Source organism: Condylura cristata, unplaced genomic scaffold, assembly GCF_000260355.1.
Source record: "Condylura cristata isolate star-nosed mole 26May11 unplaced genomic scaffold, ConCri1.0 scaffold00008, whole genome shotgun sequence".
In the NCBI taxonomy this organism is placed as follows: domain Eukaryota; kingdom Metazoa; phylum Chordata; class Mammalia; order Eulipotyphla; family Talpidae; genus Condylura; species Condylura cristata.
In genome coordinates, this window is record NW_004567109.1 from 51,449,029 (window position 1) to 51,472,060 (window position 23,032).

A 23,032-nucleotide genomic window follows, 5' to 3' on the forward strand; every position below is an offset into this window, starting at 1 on the left:
CTGCCACACCATGTGGTCACCTCCCGGGCAGGCGGGAATCGAACTCATGCGGAAGCGGCTTTAGATTCTCAGTGCTGTGCTTTAACCCGCTGCGCCAGCAGGGAGGACCCTCATTTTCTTTTTTAAAGCTTCCGTCCTGCAGGTGGGGAAATGCACAAGACTATGGTGATGGTTCATAGGTGTCTTGGTGGTGGGAATTTTGTGGGAATTACACCTGAGAGGCAATATGAAACAGTGTCCAAAAATGAACAACAGTGTAAAATATATATATATATAAATACAAGTTAAAAATAAAAAAAAATAAAGCTTCAGTTTTGATATTCTGCTCATTCATTTTATCTCAGGACATTCATTTGTTGTGCTGAATTTTCTTATGTATCTTTAATCAGCTTTTCTGGGTTCTCTTCCATTTCTTTGAATTTGGAATTGTTTGATTTGAAATGTTGAGTTTTAAACAATTTGGAATTATTTTATCTGATAAAAAGAAGAAATCTTCCACAGCACTGTATTTGGGTTCTGGAAATTTGTTCTTTCCGTCACTCATGACAGTGCTGTGTACCGGCTTGCTCATGCCTCTGTCAGTGCTGTTAGCCCTTCTCTATGAGACTTGAGACTTGTGTCTTTGCAGTCTCTGCCTGTCTCTGGGGCAGCTCCGTAAGTCCAGTGCAGTTTCACTGTACCTACTTGATTTCCAGCAGGAAGTAGGTCACTAGTGTCTTTTTGAGCTTTGCCTTCCTCACTGGGAGGCCCGTCGGCCTGACTCACCACAGCACTCATGCACTTTCTCCTACAGCTAGACCACAGCAGACAGCTTTCTCCTCTCCAAGTGGGTGTGAACTGTAGTGTGCAGCCAGTAGCTGCCTTCTTCCCCCACTCATCCTTTTGTTCCGCCCAGATTTGAACTTCCTCCCCGTCACTTTTGTCTTGCGGGGTCAGGGTTGGTCCCAGGTGATCACGGGGTATTCTGCTGTCTCTCCACACTGAGGGCTTCTCTGAGTTCAGTGCCTATCTGTGCTTCTCAGTTTATTTTTCCAGGAACAAAGCAGAGAACTTCCTCTGATGCTTTTTTCCCTCCCTTTTTGCCTTTTGGATTTTTGCCATCTTTCTTCAGCACACTCTTTTTTTTTTTGTCCTACTCTTCTTTTTCTTCTCCTCATAAAATCTTTCTTATTCAGTTTAGCTTCTCCAAGTAGTTTCTCCTCAGTGTGTGGCTTTGTCCTGAATGGGCCACAGGCACAAAATGTTTGATGAATTGCTTTTCTCAATGGTCCTCAGTATTTTCTCTCCTGAAAGAAGTTTTTCCTCAATTTCAATTTTAAATTCTCATCAAATCTAGAATTTCTTAAATTTCAGTAGTTGAAGTTAGAATTGAATTCTTTTTTGGCTGTAGCCAAAATTATTCTTTGAAAGATATAAAATATTTAAAGGTATTTTAGCTGAATTCAGTTTTTCAGGCCATAAATCAACATTGATTTATGAACTTGGAAATTGTTGAGACAAAGCACACTCCAAGTATTAATCAGGCAGTGTCTTTTGTGTTGTACTATTTATCAAAAATTCAAAAAAAGCATTTTTTTCCACGTTGGAATCAATTGTTCTTATTTTGTTTGTTTTAAAATGGATTATTCAGACAATTGTTTGGTGGCATGATTGAAAAATCCTTCACATTCTGTGAATCAACATTTTAAATTTTGATCAAAATATTCTAACATAGTTGAGTATAACTATGCCCATTGAAAAATTATGTCTTCTTTTACATATGAATCCAAGCCATTTATAACTAGACAAATCAATAAACTTATAGATTTAGATTCTATTTACAGTCACTTCAGAATATTCTGCTGGACATTTAATTTTGATTACAAGTGACTAGTTTTATTGATTCTTTATTGATTGTTCAGAAGAAAATTTTGAAATCTATTATGTATTTGCTAAAGATATTCCATTTTATCATCTTCACCATTTTTTTTTTAAAAGATTTATTTATTTGTGCATACAGAACTGGGGTACAGGCCAGAGGCTCAGGGGCAGTGAGAGGCTTCACCAGAGACAGAGCGGGGAGCAGAACAGGCAGATCGACGAAGTATACTGCTGAGGGGAGCAGCGGGCGGGTCAGGAGAGGTCTGCCACACCATGTGGTCACCTCCGGGACAGGCGGGAATCGAACTCATGCTTTAGATTCTCAGTGCTGTGCTTTAACCCGCTGCGCCACCAGGGAGGGCCATCTTCACCATTTTTTGAAACACAACCATAACAAGATATTAAAGCCTGAGTAACTTAAACAACAGAAATTTATCTCTCACAGTTCATCAGACTGGGAAACCCAAAATAAGGTGCTAGTCCATTCAGTTCCTGTTGAGGGCGCTCTCCCTGGTTGTAGACGGCCATCTTAACTACTCCTCAAGCAGACTTTACTCATTTTATGTACAGGGTTCTTTATTTTGTAAAGATGTGTTTATTTGTGTATACAAGAACTAGGGTGTAGGCCAGAGGTGCAGGGGGTGAGAGGATTTACCACAGACACAGTGGGGAGCAGAAAAGGCAGATGGACAGAAATATACTGCTGAGGGGAGTGTCAGTTGAGACAGAAGAGGTCCACTGCACCATATGAGTTAGCTCCCTACCAGAATCCAACTGCAGGGGCTGCTGATAGCTTCATAATGCTGAGACTTCATCTCTTGTGTCACCAGGAAGGCCCAAGGTTCTTCTTTTAAGGCTACTAAACCTAACAGACATTATGACCTGATTTAATCCTAATTGCCCTGTGTACTGAAAGCCCTATCTCCAAATCCAGTTTACATTGAGGTTTAGGGCTTCAGCAAATGAATTGGGTAGATGCATTGTGCAGTCTTCTATGATATTATGATAAATAACTGTTTGTTTTTCCCTTAAACAATATTGCATTGAGTATTGAGTCTCTTTACCCTTTTGACTTACACTATTTTGTCCATTGCAAATAACTGCCTTCTTGATGTATATGTTTTAAAAAGAATGAAATGTTGAAAATTATAAAATCTGTCTTGTAGTTTAAGCATGAAAACAACAGAAATTTCAATCAAGGACAGCAGGATTCACAGAGAGGCATTTTTATATCCTTTATACATTAGCAACCCTGGAGAATTGACATTTTTGCACGCATAGTTTGTGGTGTGCTTGTGATACTACCGTAGAAAACTAAATTTGTCTAAGCACTAAAACCACACCTAAGATCTTTGAAATCATGACTGCTGTGCAGTGGCCCAGAGTAGGCTCAAAGGCCCAGCTGGTCTTTGAGCAATTATCTTGACTATAAATGACTGGGGCACAAAGTACTAATTTTAGCGTTTCAGCTTTTTATTTAGTTCAGTTTAACGTGTGCTGTGTTAACTCACTGGGATATGAAGCAGTCATTTATGTTCACAGGAATTGTAGCATGAACTGTGTTTAATAGTGAATACAAACAAATTGACTGCATCCCTTTGAATGAACTGTCCTTATTTACCTCGTTGAGAACACTTTATTAGAACTGGAGAGTTACGAACAGGTGAGGAAGAAAGCAGTTATAGGCTTTGTTGCTTTCAGAAAGAATAGGGCTTAGGGGGACATGACAAGAACAGGTAGCCAGGTGATTTCAGAGGACTGCCATCAACCTGGGCAAAGATAGCCTATCACGGAGGAAAGAAATGATGCAGGAGAGTGCTCCCTCTGTCTCTTGGACATGCTTCCATTGTTACTGCTGAGTCAGGGTTCCAGAGCCCCCGGCCACTTCTGACATAGCCTGACTCACATCCCCATGACTTTTCCTTCTGTGCCCTCCTTCCTTCTCTCTGCTCTTCCTATATCTTTTTTTTTTTTTTAAGATTTATTTATTTATGCATACAGAACTGGGGTATAGGCCAGAGGTGCAGGGGCAGTGAGAGGATTCACCAGAGACAGAGTGGGGAGCAGAACAGGCCGACTGAGGAAATGCACTGCTGAGGGGAGTAGGAGGAGGGTCAGGAGAGGTCTGTTGTGCCATGTGGTTACCTCCAGGGCCAGGATCAAGCTCATGCTGAAGTGGCTTTAGCTTCTTTGTGCTGTGCTTTAACCTGCTGCGCCATCAGGGAGGGCCTGCTCTTCCTATTTCTTAACCACTTCTTGGAATAAGGCAGGAAGCGTGATTCTCTTCATCATGCAACTGATAAGAGATTTTCGTCTTCACTAGACAATAAGTTCCAGGGCTTATTATAACGTGGCTGGCTCCTAGTAGGCAGGTTAAAATAATTGATGATTAGAATAAAAGGTTGGCTGGCAACATTGAGAAAGGGACATTTAACCAGTACCTTAAATATACCAGGCCTTGAGTGGCATGAGTAGAGCTATGGATGTGACAAAATCTGGGATGTTGCTCACTTCTTGGAATGAGAAATGGAAAGCTGTTTGAATCAGATCACTGAAAGCCAAGCAAAAGAATTTGAAATATATAGAAAGCATGAAGAAATTATTTGTTTTTTCAATGCTTTCATTGCTTGGGCATACTGCTGCTAAATGCAGTCAGCTCCTATTTACCTTAATGTTAAAAAAAATGTCCTTTCAAGAATCTTTGAGCCATACCTTCTCTTTTGGGCCTGCCTTTTAGCCAAATCCCAGCTTGTTAGGATGAACGGAGAGGGAGAACAGAGTGGAGATAAAACTAAAGCTCATTTAGTTGTTTCATTCTTAGATATGTCATGGTCAAAGAAATCAATATTAATTTATTAGAATCAGAATTATATTGCATTTAGCCTAAGGACATTTTAAGATCTGAGCAAAGAGCAGGTTAATTTAATTTTGAAAATAAGTTATAAAGATCAAGGCTGTATACAGAGTGTATTTCTGAAGTGGAAACATAAGAAACAATGATAATTAGCTTTGTAAAAGAGTAATATGATAAACAGATCACCATAATTTCAAAGGGCAGGGAGAAGGGCACTCCAGGACCCCAGACCTGCCTGCTCTAAATAGGTTCTGCCATCTGCCACATCAAGACAAAACATCTAAGGCCTTTAATGGAAAGGAACTTAAATACAGTTAGTGTGTAATACAGATAAGACAGAGAATATAGCTGCTAAATCAAGCACCCAAAGTTACCCGTCCGTCGCCTTGTGGGTATAAGTCCAGCTAAACAGGATTGGCCCAAAGCAAGGCCTGAAAGCCTGGCACAAGTCTAAAACATCTGTTGGTGGGGACCCATAGAAAAGGGTCAGAAACAGTCAGACAAATCTGGGAGGAAAAGAGCAAAATCAAAAATCGAGATAAACGTTGCCATTGTTAACCTCCCCAGGAGTCTCTCACCCACATCGTTTCAACCAGTCCAGGGCCAAGAAACAAGAGCTGCTTCTTCACATGCATCTCTCTGCTCCACGTGCCTCTGCCAGGTCTCCTGCATCCATCCTTCTCTAGTTTCCTCTCCAGCTTCTCCTCTCTGCTCAGTCCACCCTCCTCTGGGTGGGGCTGTACTTGGAACTCCTCTTTTTCTTGGGACCACTCTGTTACAGCAATACATGAACTATTGCCTAGAGTAACTTTTCCTCTGAATTTTGAAAAAGAAATGCAATTTATGAGTATAATGGGCTTTTGAAATCATACGTGGATTATAGTTCTCCAAAGTATCCTTTTGGTCTGATCAACTCTGAGAATCTAGAATATCATAAGTACCATAAATTATATCTGTACTAGTATCAGAAGAAGAATTTCAACTATTTCCCTCCTGCCTTTGCTAATATATTGTATGAAAGGGAAATGGAGACTTTTATGTGTGCACTTAAAATGATAATGTGCCAACATGAAAATGCTCATAAGGTCTCAGTCTACATATGTCTACCAAATTTGTTATTTATTATATCTCTCTGGTTCTCTTTAAAAGTGAGGTGATTGTTTAATTAAGGGATAATCACTTTCCAGTGTGAATTATTCATGCATGATATAATTTCTGTCAATATACGATGTTCCTAACCATATGCATGAGAACCAAAAGGTGACTGGGTTAAACAGAAGCAGTGATTTCATTAAGTGTGGGATTGTAGACATATTCTGCCCTTCACTCCTTGTTAATTTTGTTATGATGTTGTAATAAAACAAATACACATGTAGATTTTGGATTCCACGCATGGAAAAGTATTTATGAATTGATCTATTTTATACATTATATTTTAAGAAACATTTTGCTATGATGATAGTGAATAGCTATCAAGTGATAATGGGAATTTTATATCTGCCATCTCATTTCATCAGTGCAAAACTAGCTGCCACAAAGGGAACCACCATCTGGGAGGTGTTTTTAAACAGTGCCGTTTGAATTCCTTCTGGAATCTGACATGCACAAGTTACAAGAAAAGCTTTGGAGAGAATAATCCATTTATAGGTGAATAAAGTGTCTCAGTTTGGCCACAAATAGCAGTCCTAGAGGAGATATATGACTTTCTCAGCAGGGAAAGGTGATGCTTAAATTCACCCTGTGAAATGGTCTCATGTCAGATACTATCCGGCCATGCACTTTGATGGCCTCCTCCTCTCCCCACACCCTTATCACCGTGTTGTCTTGGATCCTCTCCCACTTTCTCGTAAGGGCCAGGCAATATCATATGTCACACCTTAACATAAACAACCTAGAAGTGGCAGTGTGTGTCTGCCTCTACCTGCCGCTGCGAGCCATCCGTTCTCTAATGTGATCCATCTCTAAATAGTCTAGGGTCTGTGAGAAGCAACAGATGCCTTTCAAAATAGCTGTTGAAAATCTTCCAACACCCTGTTCAGGTAGAACTATCCTGCCTTTCTGGGATGTATCTGCAATGGATGTGTCCACCCTCCGTTCCCACAAGAATTAAAATTAGCTATTTACACATCTGCTTCCCCTTCCCAGACTGCCTGCTTCATGAGGGCAGATACTGCATTCCTGTCCTTATAGCCCTGCCTCTAACCCATTACTGAGGACACAATCCACTTTCAGTAAATATTTGTGGTATCAGTGACTAAGTAGACTGGGAAAAGCCTAGATTGAGAGATCTATGGTTATGAATGTAGCTCTACATATATCTCAGCCACAGTAAGGGTAAAGCAGATATTTCCAAGACACTTGAAAGTTTATCCAGTGAGACTCTGTCCAATGCCAGAAGTGAATTGATAAAGAAAACTTAAAAGATTTATCAGAACAGTCAACACCTTTCCGAGCACACACACAGGCACACACACAAGCCAATCCTGATTTTGTCTACTGTGTGGTTTGGGGTAGTTTCTTACCTTTCTTGACTTTTCTCAGTCTTCTATGAAACAAGTTACTGTAGCCAAGTCACAAGTTGGGAGACTGATATTAAGCATTGTGTGAAAACCGTATTGTAGATTCTAAAGCTCTAGACCACATCTCTGCAGTGTATCTACTGTGCCAGTCCCTCCTGAGTTAGAAACTGCAGAGCTACAGAGATGAGGAAAGATTGGGTTAATCTTTCAGCGTGTGCATGGTCTGCTACTGTGATTATTTTTCTGCTTTGTTCAATTTTGTTTCTTGGACTATCAGACTTTAATTAGGATAGATCAATCATTAAGTCATTGATTGCTATCTAACCACTCATTTCTTCTGCTTGGATCCCATCACCCTGAGATGAAGGAAGCCGTGTCCCTCAGAGCTCCTATTCTTCATGGTGCACTGCTTGCTGCTTTGCTGTCTTTATTCTCTGCTGCAATGCTAGTACTCAGGTAGACTGCAGGATGTGGAGGTGATGTGTCACCAGAATAAGAATCAAGAAAGTCCCCTTCCTAAAATTACAATGTAGTGTACTTTGTTATTACAATTAGGCAACTATTCTTTGTGAGGTAAGGCAGCTAACTGAAGTCAACCACTGTGAGGTTGAATCAGATATTTTTGAGGTACTTAAAAGTTTATCCAATGAAGCTCTGTGCTCACTGCTAGGAGTGAGGTGATTAGAAAACTTAAAAGATTTATTGGAACGGTGAACTCCTTTCCACACATTCTCGAAGCCCCTCTTAAGCAAGAGCGGGAAGGGAATTGGTACCTCGAAGAGAGAGGCCCAAATGTCAGCTCGAGATTGCTTATGCTAAGAAATTGATGGAAAGAGATTCCCAGGCTGTGGGTCATATTTTAAAACCCATTTAGTTTTGATTTTAAAGTATACAGTTCATGTTCAAAAATGTTAGGGTGATAGATTATTTTTATTCCCTATTGTTAAACAATAGACCAGTATGGGTATGCATACACACTCACACACATGCACACACACGGTCACACCACTAGTGAGTGTACCCGGGCATGAAACGTTTATAGATTAACAATCTTTAAGTCAAATGGAAAATCACATTAAGTATTTTTTCAAGTCTAAGTAAGTGTTGACCCTAGATGTTTTTAAATTAGTGTTGTGTTGAGAAATTATTGATCACTCACATTATTGATCAGTCCCTTTTCTTTGGCTAGGATAGATGTTTGTTCTATAATCAAATTTTTAAAAATTTTTCCTAAGCACAAAATAATGTGCTGTGAGTGAGGCAGAGATACAGTCAGACGTTCCGTACCTTCAACATTGGGCAATTTCATTTCCATTGAAAGTAACATGAAAGCTTTCACTGTGCACTAAATGTTGAGTCTCTCCAAGCTTAGTTCAAAGCTCATTTCTCTCCTCCCCCACGGTTTCAGTTACCATCTCATTGCCTCCCAAATGTACCTGTATCCTACTCATCTGCTTTGAGATCCTGACTCATGCCCCACATTAAATTTACACCCCAAATTCAACATTTCCAACTAAGATCGGCGGTGCTGTCTAAGTGAAGTTGCCATCATGCATCTAGTTCCCTGATGCTTCCATCTCCTTTGTTCTCTAGGTTGCTTCTGCCATCAAGTCATGCTGATTTTTTTAAAAAAAGATTTATTTATTTATGCTTACAGAACTGGGGTACAGGCCAGAAGTGCAGTGGGTGAGAGGATTCACCAGAGACAGAGTAGGGAGCAGAACAGACAGATAGACTGAAATACACTGCTGAGGGGAGCAGTGGGCAGGTCCGGAGAGGTCTGCTACACCATGTGGGTCAGCCCCCTGGCTGGGAATCGAACTTGTGCTGCCTTGGCTTCCGACAGCTTCATAGTGCTGTGCTTTAACCCATTATGCCACCAGAGAGAGCCTGCAAGTCATGCTGATCTTATCAATATCTTTTAAGTCTGCACCCCAGTCTCTTTTTCCATAGCCGCTACTCTTATTGGTTTCACCACAATCTCTCATTTGGATAATTGTAATGGACTTTTCCCTGGTATCCCTCCCTTCCCCTGGCCATCTACAGTACTCTCTTTTTCAAAATGTAAATCTGACGAGGTCCCCCATTATAGATGAGTCCATGCAGTAGGGCGCCATTGCTCTTAGACACATACATCATCCTGCATGTCACCTGTTTGACCTGCATTGTCCCTTGGCTGTGTGTATTTCTGCCAGAGTTTGGAATAATCTTCACCGGACTTCTTCACACTTGGACTGCTTTGACCTCAAAAGAAACTCCACAGGAAAGTCTTCCTTTACCCCTCAGACCACCCCAGTATGATGCATCACAGCCATGTGCAGTGGAACATCTAGTTGTATGATGACTGAGTAGTGTTGGCCAAAAGGAAGAGAACTTCTAAGCTCTCTGTAGGTCCACAGAGTAAGGACCATGTCTGTTTTGTTCACCAAGGTATTCTCTGGAAAGTTAGGCAGGCACTTCCAGCTTCCTTCCAATCTATGCATTGTCCTGAGGAACTGTCTAAACCAAGTTAAGCTGTCTGCACTTTATCTTTTTTTTTTTAAAGATTTATTTATTTATGTACACAGAACTGGGGTATAGGCCAGAGGTGCAGCTACAGTGAGAGGATTCACCAGAGACAGAGTGGGGAACAGAACAGGCAGATTGATGAAGTACACTGCTGAGGGAGCAGTGGGAGGGTCAGGAGAGGTCTGCTGAGCCAAGTGGGTCACCTCCGGGGTGGGGATCAAACTGGCACTGAAGTGGGTCCAGGATCAAACTCATGCTGAAGTGGCTTTAGTTTCCTAGTATTGTGTTTTAACCTGCTGTGCCACCGGGGAGGGCCTGTATGCACTTTATCTTAAGATCATGGGAATATTTGAAGAATTTTAAGTGGGAGAGTGATGTGATTTGAGTTATACTCTGGAGAATCACTTTGGATGTGCTGTAGAGAATCCAAACAGATACTCTTGAACCACAGAAGTAAGGCAGTCACAATGGCTATATATAGTTCCTCGCCATTCTTCCCCTGTCCACTTCTCTCTTGCCCCTGTCCTCTACAGCCAGATAGGCAGGTTCTGCATAGACCATCTCAGACAAGTGCTTGCTTATCATCTGACAGTTGCTAATGATGTGCTTGACATTAGAAATAATAAAACAAGAAATGGCCCCAAATGCATACCTTTAACCCACATCTCCTATTTTACTGGACAGTCTCGAGACTATCCAATAAGCAGAGTATAATGCAGTGTAGAAATGGAAATTTGGATGGAGCTCTTAGATTGAGAGGAGGGGATAATGAAAACATTTACCTGATGGAGCCAGAAAATACGTCATATTCAAACTGGTAGAAATGGTAGGGTTTTATCTGGTAGAGGCAAATGACGAGCATTGTAAGTGCTGGAATCACAAACATGTAGAAAAGCCCAGAGCTGTGGAAGGGTGTGATGTAGCTTTTTCTTTGGCTATGTGGAGATGGAAATGAGGAAGGTGACACATGGGTTCTTGTGGGAAAGAGTTGGTGTTTTTAACTCAGGAGTGTGAAAATCCTACTGTGAACCAACAGAAATCACTGGACCATTCTTAATAATATTTCTGTATTAAAAAGAAGTATCTGAGAAAATGCTTTATTTGAAAGATCTAATGTTTTATTAAGAAAGCAGTGACAGCCAGTGAGAGTTATAATCTTCCCAACCCAAGATATGCAAGGATGCCTATGACCTTGCTTGGGATCTGGGCCTCTGAGGGCAGAGAGCCTAGTCAGCTTCCAGCCAGCTGGCTCACTCTTATATACTCAGCCATGACAACTCTTTGGGTTGTGTTTTGCAGTTCCATGGAGAATGGGAGACCCCCGGACCCTGCAGACTGGGCCGTGATGGATGTCGTCAACTATTTCCGAACAGCGGGATTTGAGGAGCAAGCTAGTGCATTTCAGGAACAGGTAACTGGCTCAAGAGAAACGTGATGAACACAACTACCTCCCTTCCTCAGAAGGGGCAGATGGGAATGGAGAGGGAAAGGACCAGTGAGGGTCTCTGTGTGTCCTTCACACGGTCACACTAGGTCAGTGAAACCAAGGTAGGGGAAGGGAAGACGGAAAGTGACAAGTTAATGCCACCTTCCTGCAAGAGAGAAGCTCAAGCCTGAGACACAGTAACCACTGTAGAAGAGAAGGCTGAAGCTTATTTACACACACTTCTGAAAGACATAACAGTCAAACCGTCAACATTAACGCACTAGAGAACAGAAAAGACAGGAAAAGGAGGGGCAGGACTAAGAGGCCTGAGCACTGTCGATGACTGACCTCAGCACTGAGCGAGCTACTGAGCCTCCTCCAGTTTGCCATTTTGTGCTTAGTAAAGTGCAGTGGTCAGAAAACAGGGTTCAGAGTCAAATCCTACTTCTGATTCTCTGTGGCCCCAGGCAACTTACCACGTCTTTGCATCTTGGTTTCACATCTATACCATGAGAATGTCACTGCCTCACTTGAGAAGCTGGTGTTGTGTGGATGAACATAGCACATGTGTAATGCCTACGGTGGGTCCTGGTGCTCATGCCCCTAAAATGTTACTTCCCTTTTTCCAGGCCAGAGTTGCTGCTGGAAAGAAGGAATGGGGAGCAGGGGGTTCCTTCCAATTGTCGGGGCGATTGTTAATTCTGTTTTTCAGGCTGAAGCAGCTCAAAGGTGGTACTTAAGGGACGTTGACCTTAAGGAAGCAAATTAGGGGAGCACATTGTGGTCCACACCAAACCAGCTCTGTAGGGAAGCAGAGTTCCTATCCTAAGGAAGTCTGCAGTTTTCTGAGCCTTCAGTTTCCTTTTCTAATATTGGAATATAACTGAAAGAATTATAGGTGTGTAGGTGTGTCTGAGTGTGTCCTTCACCTCCCTTTAGCTGTTTTTTTTCTCTTAAACTGGGTTTGGATAGGTGAATTTTACTATCATCATTTATGGTGATCTCTAGCTCTCCTTCAACCACTATTTCCTGCATCCTGATCCGTGTACATATATATTTCTTGTTAATTTGGAAAGCTTGCCAAAATAGCAGCATAAATCACTTCACACCCACCAAAATATCTGAAATTAGAAAGATGGATAAATCCACATGGACCTGATGATGTGGAGCAACCACGCGTTCCAGTGTCGCTGGGGAGGTGTAAAATAAACACTCAGGCATCTACCTCAGGAGCCAGCAATTTCATTCCCTAATATTTATCCAAAAGTATGAAAACACGTCTGCAAAAGATTTGTATAAAATTGAGTTTATCTTTATGCATAGTATTCATGATATTCTGAAATCTTATAACTGTCCAAAACTGGAAGCAGAAGTGTCCAGCTAGTACTCTGGACACACTGGTAAAATTACAGTGGGATACTACCTAGTAATTAGAAAGAATGAACCACTCACACAAACAACAGTTTGAATGACACTTAAAACATGGAAGGAATGTAGAGAAAACAAAAAAGGAATCAGAAAAAAAAAATAACTATAGTAAAGTAAAACTCAAAATCATCAGGCAACTACAGATCAGAGACTTTCTGTAGGGGAGGAGGAGGAAGAAGGACCAGGACAGAGTGGGAAGAGCACAAGAGATAATGGTGATGGTGCACAGGGGAATTGGGATGGGGATTCCTTTTTTTTTTTTTTTTAAGATTTACTTATTTGTACCTATAGAACTGAGGTACAAGGCCAGAGGTGACGAGGGCAGGGGGGTGGGGGTGGGGGTGAGGGATTCACCAGAGACAGAAGGAGCAGAACAGGCAGATGTACTGAAAAACACTAGTGAGGGGAGCAGTGGGCAGGTCAGGAGATGTCTGCTGCGCCATGTGGGTCAGCTCCCTGGCTGGGGGTCAAACTCGTGTTGCAGTGGCTGCCATAGCTTCATAATGATGTGCTTTAATCCATTGCGCAACCAGGCAGGGCCTGGTGGTGGGAATTTCATGAGGAAATCACACATTGTATAAAAAGAAAGGTGATGTAATGAATATATTTAAAAAATTATACTAAGTGAGAGAAGCTTTGCACTAAAGAGACCATACTGAATGGTTCCTGTCTTATTATGCTATAATTGCTATCACAAAAATACCATAAACTGGGTGACTTATGAACAGCAAACATTTATTTCTTACAATTCTTAAAAGCTGGAGAGGCCAATTTAGAGCACCAACAGGATGGATGGTTGGTATCTTCCTAAATATTTGTCTTTTGCTGTGTTTTCACATAGAGGAAGGCATGACAAGCTCACTGGAGCCTCCTTTAAAAGGCCACTAATCCCAGGTGATTTGGTGATGGGAAGCCTATGGGGATTACAACTGAAATGGAAAAAGGCGCAAAATGGTGTAAAAATAAACTATTATATTAAAAAAAAAAAGACACTAATCCCATTCATGACAGTACAGCCCTCAATACTGAATCACTTCCCGAAGGCCTCAATTGCTATTACTCTGAATATCCCTTAGGGGTAAGGTTTCAGCATGTTATTTCGGGGGACACAACCACTGAGACTGCAACAATTCTATTTTGATAAAGATTGAGATCAGGAAATGTATCAGCGGTAGAAAAAATATCACAGTGTTGCTTGTGGATAAGTGGAGAGTGACTGGGAAGGGGAGTGACTATGGCTGACCTGTACCTCAAGCTTTCTAGGCTTGGGGTACAGGTATCTGCGTGGTCATTGCAAATGCATGTGCAAGTGACTTACATTTATGTATGACACAGCCTATAAATTTACCACAAATGGAAAAGGACTGTAAAAATTTAATATTAAACTATTAAGGGTATGTAAGTTGAAGTATTTAGGAGAGAATTATGGTGATGTATACAAATTATTTTGAAATGCATCAAAATATGGATTATGAATTGGATAGAGGGATAAGTAGATGGATAGACATATAATACAGTGTAGAAAATGCTAATTGTTGAATATAGATGGTAAGACTATAGGTATTAACTATACATCTTACAATGTTGCCTTTGAAAATTTTTACAATAAAAACTTTAAGGCAAACAGCTCAGTCTGGAAAGTGGAAGGTCAATCAGTTTGAACATATTTTATTTTGGTTTTTACTAGTATAATGTCCCTCTGTGTCATTGCAGTTGAGTAATTTGTTTCTAAAATTAAATTTAAATAATATTGTGAAAGGTTAACAACAAGAAGGACCTAGCTAAAAGGTCTCTTGGCCATAGTCCCAGCTGCCTGAAAGCTTTCTTCAGATTGAGCTTCTGCTGAGACCCTCTGAGGCAAATATCCCAAGCTGGGGGGAGGGGACTGTTCTTCGGGCCCTCCCAGATTTTGTGCACAAATGGAGTTAGCTAACTCAGAGCGTGGACCAGAAGTAGGCCCTTTTTCCCAGGGCTGACATCACTCTGGCAACCAGAGATACTGAGGCAAAAAGGAACCAACTTGGGAACCTAAGATGAATTCCCAAGAGACTGGAGTTTCGCCAGTGTGGTTCAGAAGCCCAAGTCTCTGCATTCTCTTGAAAAGGGTGGTCGTTGGGGGCAAAAGCCTGCCTTGACTTATTCTCAGAGAGTGATCCCAGTCTTTCTCCTGCTCTGAAATTTTTATCATTTTCTTCTTCCTCAATGGAGATAAGAGGGCAAGGAGGGAGTCACCAGCCAGGCCAAAGCTGATAAGCCAAATAGCTGCTGTGATTTTCATGGGGACAGAGGGTTGGGCTCCTTTAGAGTTCTAGCTGGTCTCTCCCATCACTGTGCTTCAGAGGCCCACTATGTTTCCACCTTCCAGAACCTTCCCAGGAATGTACCTTGACTGGTCTACAGTCACTCACTAAGAGCATCCCAGATGAGAAGACAACAGGCCACACCCATCCAAACACAGGACCCTTGCAGACACCTCTTCTAGGTCTCAGTGGCTGACAATAAGAAGGGCCATACCCTTAAGTGTCTTCAGGGAAGGTTTGCCCTGCTATTGCAAGGAAGTAGGGCGGGGATGGAGAGTGTCTCCTGAAGCACCTGAGGAAAAGTCAGGTCCATAAAGGGTAGCACCATTTCCAGTGATGGGGAGCTAAGTTTCATCACTCTTATGAATTGAATAAATGTGTCCCCCCACAACTCATGTATTGGAACCCTAACTCCCAACGTGATAGTATTAGGTGGTGGGATGGGGTATTTCAATGTATGTGAGGTCAGTGGGTGGAGCCCTCATTATACCATGAGTTCTCTGAAATGAAGGAAACAGAGAACTTGTTCTATCTCTGCCATGTAAGGATACGAGAGGGTGGCCTTCTACAAGGCAGGAAAAGAACCCTCTCTATGTGCCTAATCATGTGGATACTACTGTTGGATTTCTAAAACCTCGAGGACTTGAGAAAAAAAATGTGTTGTTTAAACCATCCAATCAATGGTGTCTTGTTATATATAACAGCCTGAGCTGACTAAGGTGCAGATGCTGATGCCAGACATGCTCACCCTCAGATGGACTAGCTGTAAGGAGAGTGTGGTCTTCATGGTTGATCCGGCAGCATGTAACCAGCTACTCTGTTGCTGTAGCAACCAGACTCAGATGTGGTTTTCTAGTACCCTGCCCCCTTAGAAGATGTCAGGCCACTGAGTGAGATTTATCCAAAGGGCAGGAATGATAAACCATGTCCTGAGCTGTGGAGGGGCAGCTGGATTAAGCTGTGATCTCTGCATTACCTCCTTTTCTCTGTGCGGACACACTGTCACATGACAGTCATCTCCATGACACTGCCCTCCGGCCCGGCCCTATTTTCTCCATCAAGTTTTCTTCTGTGTGAGTCAGAATGGCAAACCAAAAGTTCTGTCAAAAGGGAAGGCTTAAGAGTAAGTGTGGCCTCCTCTGCTCCCCCAACCCCAACTGACCCAGTACCAACAGTGTGTGTGTTTTCGGTTGTGCTACTGATCTGGTTGTATCTGTGTTTTATGACTGGTGATGTCACTCTCCCACAGGTTGACTCGTGGCTTGTGTCTTCAAGGTTGCAACTGTTAGGTGTGGAGTCTAACCCACAGGCTTTATTAACATGGTGTTCCAGAAGGTTCACTGGCTTGTATGTGCAGGTGGCAGGGAGATCCCTGTGGTGCGAAGACAGCCACAACCACACTGTCCATCTGTCTCTTTCCCACATTCAGTGTAAGGGGGTGGCTGTTTTCTTTAGTCCCCCGCTATCAACCCTTTTAGTGAAGGGCATGAATGAGAGTCCTGACTTCCAGTTCCTCTCTTCCTGACTGACTCATGGTCACTGAGGGATACTGGAGTTTGTCTTTCTAGGACTCAGTGCATGTGGAGTTGAACAAGCAGAATATTGCTCAGGCTCCTGCTTTAAGAGTCAAGTGTTCTCTTGAAATTTAGCCCTCATGAGGTATGATTTTGATGCATAGCGTAACGCACAAAAGCACTTAAAGTTATAGGTACACCACTGAATTGATGTGACTAGATGATAAAAAATCAGCGGCTGCCAAAGGATATGGCTTGCTTGGTTTTCAAGAGTCACAAGGACCTCAGCAATTTTACTTTTTTAAGAGCTTTAGTTTTTAGAAGAGAACTTCCTGACTAGACTCTTTGAAAAGTGTATCCTCTTTCCTCACACTGAACATTCGGGCTAGGATTTACTTCGTCCAACTCTGGAGGCTAAATGAGCACTGGTCTCTGGTGTAACATCACCTCCACTTTTAGTTTGACAGCTAAGGAGTTCTGACGTCCTCTGCAACTCCCTCTCAAACTGAGCCTTCACTGCTGCTCACAAAACACTTCTGCCCGCTGGAGTGGACTCCAGTCGTTATCTGACTCACATACACTGTATGTGAAGGTGGAAGACAGAGATCTGCCACTCGTTCGGCATCACGGAATACATCTTACTCAAACTCCTCAAACTTATGAATAACATCAGTGATTTCTTTGTAGAAAAAGATAGATCTCTAAGATCATGTTTTCTCCCTCAGTGTCATGGCAAAAACTACACAACTCGTTGGGATAAATTAATTTCCCTCTACTTTCTCCTCCTCTTCCCAGACTTCATGACCAGCAACAGTATTTCACTCTGTAGTGCCCAATGAGTGGTTCAAGTCACTTATCTGAAACAAAAAGATTGCATGTCTTTTCAGATGGCTATGGCTAGCTTTGGATATATTTTGAGGCCACTGACTTAATAAATAGAAGTAAAATATCTGATTATTACAAGTTACCAAGTAGCCTTAACAAGCTTAAGTGGACTAGTAAGTAAAACAGGGAGACCCAGCAGAACAACCCTAAACACATGGATTTCAGCTGTAGTTACAGCTGGATATTTCTAATTAGACACAGGACAAATCCAGGTTTTGTCCTTTGTATAAGCCCAAGGAAAAAAATTACAAAACTGTTAAGGCAAAACTTCATTAGCTTGGTGTTCATGTCCCACAATTAAAGTTTAGATAAACTTCATAAAATAAATTTTAATTATTTTATCAGCATTTAATAATGCCATGTACTGAAAATATTTAGAGTGTGTTGACACCATTATTTCTTAACCATTGAAGCCTTTTGAAACACTTAAAATATTTTATAGCATTGTGAGAAGAGGTGGCAGCTGTAACTCTGAATGTGTTCTTTCAGTCCATCAAAGATTTGAAGAGTTAGTAGTAGTAGAAAGCAAATGGATAATACTAACAGTAAAAATAATAATAATAATAATAATAATAATAATAATAATAATAATAAGTCATGAGGCTTAAAAGCAAAGCTGATAAGGAAAGAACCTTTTGAATCTGAGTTAAAGACATTATATAAGATAGTGCATTTTGACTCATTCGTTTCTTCAATTGTCTCTAGTTATTATAGCTTCTTCTCATACTCATTAAAGTCCATATAAAACTACTGCAGTGAAATAATCCTCATTATCTTTTTATTCATTTATTACTATCTTACTCATTACTTTAATAAGGCCGTCTTAGGTATGAGAACCACTTAGGGGAAGCATAGAAGATTATGTGCAGAGGGAGAATCAGATACAAACTCAAGGAGGCATGGAGTTATACAGTTCATCTTAAGAATTCCAAGTAACTTAGAATTAGAGGTTTGGAGCAAGGAATGAAGGGATAAGAAAAAGAAGATTAGGCAGGGGGCCAGAGAACAGACAGACTGCTTAGCTGGGCACAAAAAAAGAGACCTTACCTGAGGGAGAGCCAGTAGCTAGAGCAGACACTCAAACATATTTACATGCAGGAAAGTTGCCGAAAGAATTGGACAAGCTAAAATTGAAAGAAATTCAGAGTTGTTAAATGAAGCAGATTCCCTGAGGGTTAGCAAAAGGGATATCAAAAAATATGGAAGGGCAAGGATATGGAGAAATTGGAACCTTTGTACACTGCTGGTAGGAATATAAAATAAGATGGCTACTGTAGAAACTGTTTGACAAGGCTTCAAAAAGTTAAGCAAAGAATTAGCATGTAAGCCAGAAATTCTGCCCAGAAGAATTGTCTTGAGGGACCCAAGCAGCTACTTGTACACCAGTGTTCATTGCAGTTTTATTCACAATAACCAAAAAGTGGGAACAGCCCAGATATCTATGAACAGGGGACTAGATAAACAAAATGAGGTATGCCATGCAATGGAATATTATTCAAGTATAAAAAGGGTTGATGTTCTGAAACATGCTACAGTCTTGACAAGCCCTGGACACAGAGCTCAGTGAAATAAGCCAGACAAGTATGGCATGTTTCCGTTTATATGAAATATCTAAAACGGGAAGTTCATAGAGACATAAAGTATGTAGAGGGTATCAATGGTTGAGAGGGAGGGTGAAGTAGAGAATTATTGCAGTTTTTTTTTTTTTTTTTTAAGATTTATTTATTTGTGCATACAGAGCTGGGGTACAGGCCAGAGGCTCAGGGGCGGTGAGAGGCTTCACCAGAGACAGAGTGGGGAACAGAACAGGCTGACTGACGAAGTACACTGCTGAGGGGAGCAGCAGGCGGGTCAGGAGAGGTCTGCCACGCCATGTGGTCACCTCCGGGGCAGGCGGGAATCGAACTCATGCGGAAGCGGCTTTTAGATTCTCAGTGCAGTGCTTTAACCCGCTGCGCCACCAGGGAGGGTCAATTATTGCAGTTTTTTTATGGAGGTAATGGAAGAGTTAAAAAAAAAAAAAAGATAGTGGTGATGATTGCACGACATTGTGAATTGAACACCATGTTGTGTGTGTGTGTGTGTGTTATATTGCTATGTAACACTAAAAATAATGTAATGCCAGGGTCTCCCTAGTGGTGCCAGGGGTTAAGTCTCAGCACTATGAAGCTATCCACAGCCACTGCAGCACGAGTTTGATCCCCAACCAGGAAGCTGACCCACATGGCCCAGCAGACCTCTCCTCTCTCTCCTGCTGCTCCCCTCAGCAGTGCATTTCAGTCAGTCTGCCTGTTCTGCTTCCCACTCTGTCTCTGGTGAATCCTCTCACCCCCCCCCCCACCTCTGGCCTACACCCCAGCTCTTGTATGCATAAATAAATAAATCTTTAAAAATGTAATTCCAGTCATGATATAATGATGGTTCAAGTTGGTAAATAAAATATTTTTTTAAATGAGTACATATGGATTAGTTCTCAGCAAGGCAGGGATATCTACCTCTGGGCTAGGGACATAGGTCAGATGTACAGACATAGCTAAGATTGCCCTGGTCCTTCAGAGAATGAAGAGAATTCCTATACTTTGTATTTCTCTTGTTAAGCAAGTGGCAAGCCCCTCTGCCGGGAATAGACCAGGGTGGGAAGACATGTAATGAGGAACTAAAGAAGAGAAGTTAAGAGTCATCACCAAGGAGAACGGGAGCAAGAACTGACCAGAGAAAGATAAAAGAACTGCTGAAGCATACTAGTGGCCCAGATGAGATTGGAATTCTGCACATAGAGTGTTTCTTATTCGTGGTCTTGATTTATTTTTTCTCCAATTGCACCAAGTGTATGAGACAGAGCAGAATTGTTAGATTGCCCTTGGGTTTGTGACATGGGCATATGGAAGGTTAATAAGCTAAGAATACTTGCATATCAAAAATTGTGGGGGCCCTTCCTGGTGGTGCAATGTAAAGCGCAGCATTATGAAGATCTCTGAAGCCACTGCAGCATGAGTTCAATCCCCAGCCTGGGAGCTGACCCACATGGTGTGGCAAACCTTTCCTAGCCTACCCGCTGCTCCCTTCAGCAGAGTACTTTGTCAACCTGCCTGTTCTGCTCCCCACTGTCTCTGATGAATCCTCTCACCCACCATACCTCTGGCCTGAGCCCCAGTTCTATATGCATAAATAAATCTTTTTTTAAAAAAAATTGTTTTGGCCCTCCCTGGTGGCACATTATGAAGTTATCCGCAGCACTATGAAGCTATCTACAGCCACTCCAGCACAAGTTCGATTCCCAGCCAGGGAGGTGACCCCCATGACGACGCAGAAGCAGACCGCTCCTGTCTTGCCTGCTGCTTCCCTCAGCAGTGTCCTTCGTTCATCTGCCTGTTCTGCTCTCCACTCTGTATTTAGTGAATCCTCTCACCCTCCTGCACCTTTGGCCTGTACCCCAGTTCTTGTATGCATAAATAAGTAAATCTTTAAAAAAAAAAAAAAAGAAAGAAAGAAAGAAATGAAAAAGTGACAATAATGGGAATGAGGAGAGAGAGGTAGAATGGGATTAGGACTCTTGCTAGTTAATGACATTATAGAAGTTGTTTTTTGTTTTTAAATATTTATTCATACAGAACTGGGGTTCAGGCCAGAGATGTGGTGGGTGAGAGGATTCACCAGGGACAGAGTGGGGAGCAGAACAGGCAGATCGACGAAGTACACTGCTGAGGGGAGCAGTGGGCGGGTCAGGAGAGGTCTGCCGCGCCATGTGGTCACCTCCGGGGCAGGCGGAGATCGAACTTATGGGGAAGTGGCTTTAGATTCTCAGTGCTGCGCTTTAACCCGCTGCGCCACCAGGGAGGGCCTATAGGAGTTGTTTTTAAAAGTAAAGAAGTTGTAAACGTGGTTGGTGTTTTAGAGCAGTGGCTAAATTGCAACAGAAGTTTATTTCTTGCCCATACAAATAGCACAAGATGGCGGGGGAGGATGGGCTCTTCCGCTTTGCTGTAATTCAAGGACCAGACTGATGAGGTTGTGTCATTTTCAGCCAGAAACTTTCAAAATCGCCTGGGCTTTGGCATCCAGTTGGGGTAATGGTACAGGGCAAGGAGGAAATGTGTAGGTAGTTCTGTGTGCCAAGCCCGATGGCTGCACCTCAACCCTGCGCCATCAGTCAAAATGTAGTCATTTGACCACATGAGCATGCAACGGAGCCTGGCAAGTGTGGAGTTGTGTATCCATGCAAAGGAGCAAGGAGGGGTGGGGACTAGTATAGAGGAATTTTCTCAAGAGGGGACTGTTCCAAGAAACATGTGATAAGATTCAAAGGGTAGAGTCAGAGAGTCTCTCTTTTCAAAGTTATATGGAAATTCTTCAGAAAATAAACTGTGTGACTCAGTGAGGAGAGGCCCTTTGAAAAAATGTGGTGAGTGACTACAACCACCTATACAGCTTCTTTGCTTTTAAAAATGATTCCTGTGATGTCGTTAACTAACGAGAGTCCTAACCCTATTACACTGGAAGTTCAATATTCTATTCTACTTCTCACTACAAAGTACTGAGTACTGCGTGCTTTCTCCTCTGTATTAAAAAGGTTTATCATCAGTTAGCTCTTAAGGTAAACCCAGACAAGAACCCAGAAAATGAGGGGGTAGCTGAGGATAAATTCAGACAACTAGCTGAGGTCCATATGGTCTTGTCTAATGCCAAGAAATAGACAAGTCGGGGTGGGAGGGAGAATCCTCATCAAAAGGGAAAATAGAGAAAATAAAAAATATCTGAGGGAGTCTGGTTTGAGAGGCTACACTGTGACTTTCAAAATGTCTTCTCCTCTCCTCAGAAGGTAATCTTTCCACAGGCTGTGTGGGTAAGGCGAGGAAATTCAAGTCCTCGGTGATGTGACATCCGTATGGGACACAGGATTTTCTCATTTTGGATCCCTCAGCTCTAGCCCAAGTCCTTCTTCTGGTACATTTGTAGTTTGTAAATGTAGATTGGAAAACTTTGGCATTCCAAATGGTCAGCACTTGCAGTCAGATAGTGAATGTCAAGAGAGTTGTTACACAGGAAGTTCTAGAATAGGTGAGTGGTAAGACTAAAGTGGAAAAAGAAAGCCTAGTTCATCAGTTTCCTCCACGTCAGTGGGAATGAGTTGCTGCTATATTCTTTCACAGGGAGACTTTCCTATGAGACTTTTGAATCTAATACTTTTCTGGAATCTACTTCACATGTGTTATCTCAACAATCCTTTCATCTCAGCTGTAAATTACACTTTCTCTCCCATCATGTAGATAAGGAGAAGAGGCCTAGAGAGATTAATAATTTGCCCCAGGTCATACCTAATGAGCATTAAGATAGTGTCTTACTCTAAAACTCATGTTTATCTACTGAGCTATAAAATCTGTGGATCTACACATTTATTTTTAGATCTAAGATTTTGCCTTTTTGAAATTTACACCTGTCATTCCCTAAACCATACTTCAATGCATGCGTACTTGCCGGAACTTAAGTATGCAAACATTTTTTTTTTTTTTTTTTACTATTTAAAATATGTTTTAATGAAAACACCTTTTTCACATATTTAAATTAAAATGAGTTGCAGCTTTTAATCTCAAACTGCTGTGGCATTAGGGCTTGACTGCCTTGTGGCCCAGAGGATTTAGTTGCCAGCCCACGACTAACTCCCCAGTGCTCTTGAGGCAGGTGTTAGCCATGTCCTCCTCTGCTGGAAGTCCTTGCGGCAACTTCAGGGGCTTGATTCT

The 23,032-nt window shown here is 41.9% G+C and overlaps 1 protein-coding gene across 1 annotated transcript in view; it reads left to right on the forward strand.

Moving 5' to 3' along the window:
- The window catches only part of SAMD13 (sterile alpha motif domain containing 13), a 42,741-nt gene that overhangs the window by 12,436 nt on the left and 7,273 nt on the right, over positions 1-23,032 (forward strand). Inside the window, exon 3 of the mRNA XM_004679159.2 lies at positions 11,041-11,152. Coding sequence (XP_004679216.1) covers positions 11,041-11,152 — 112 coding nt within the window. The remainder of the gene's footprint in view (positions 1-11,040; positions 11,153-23,032) is intronic.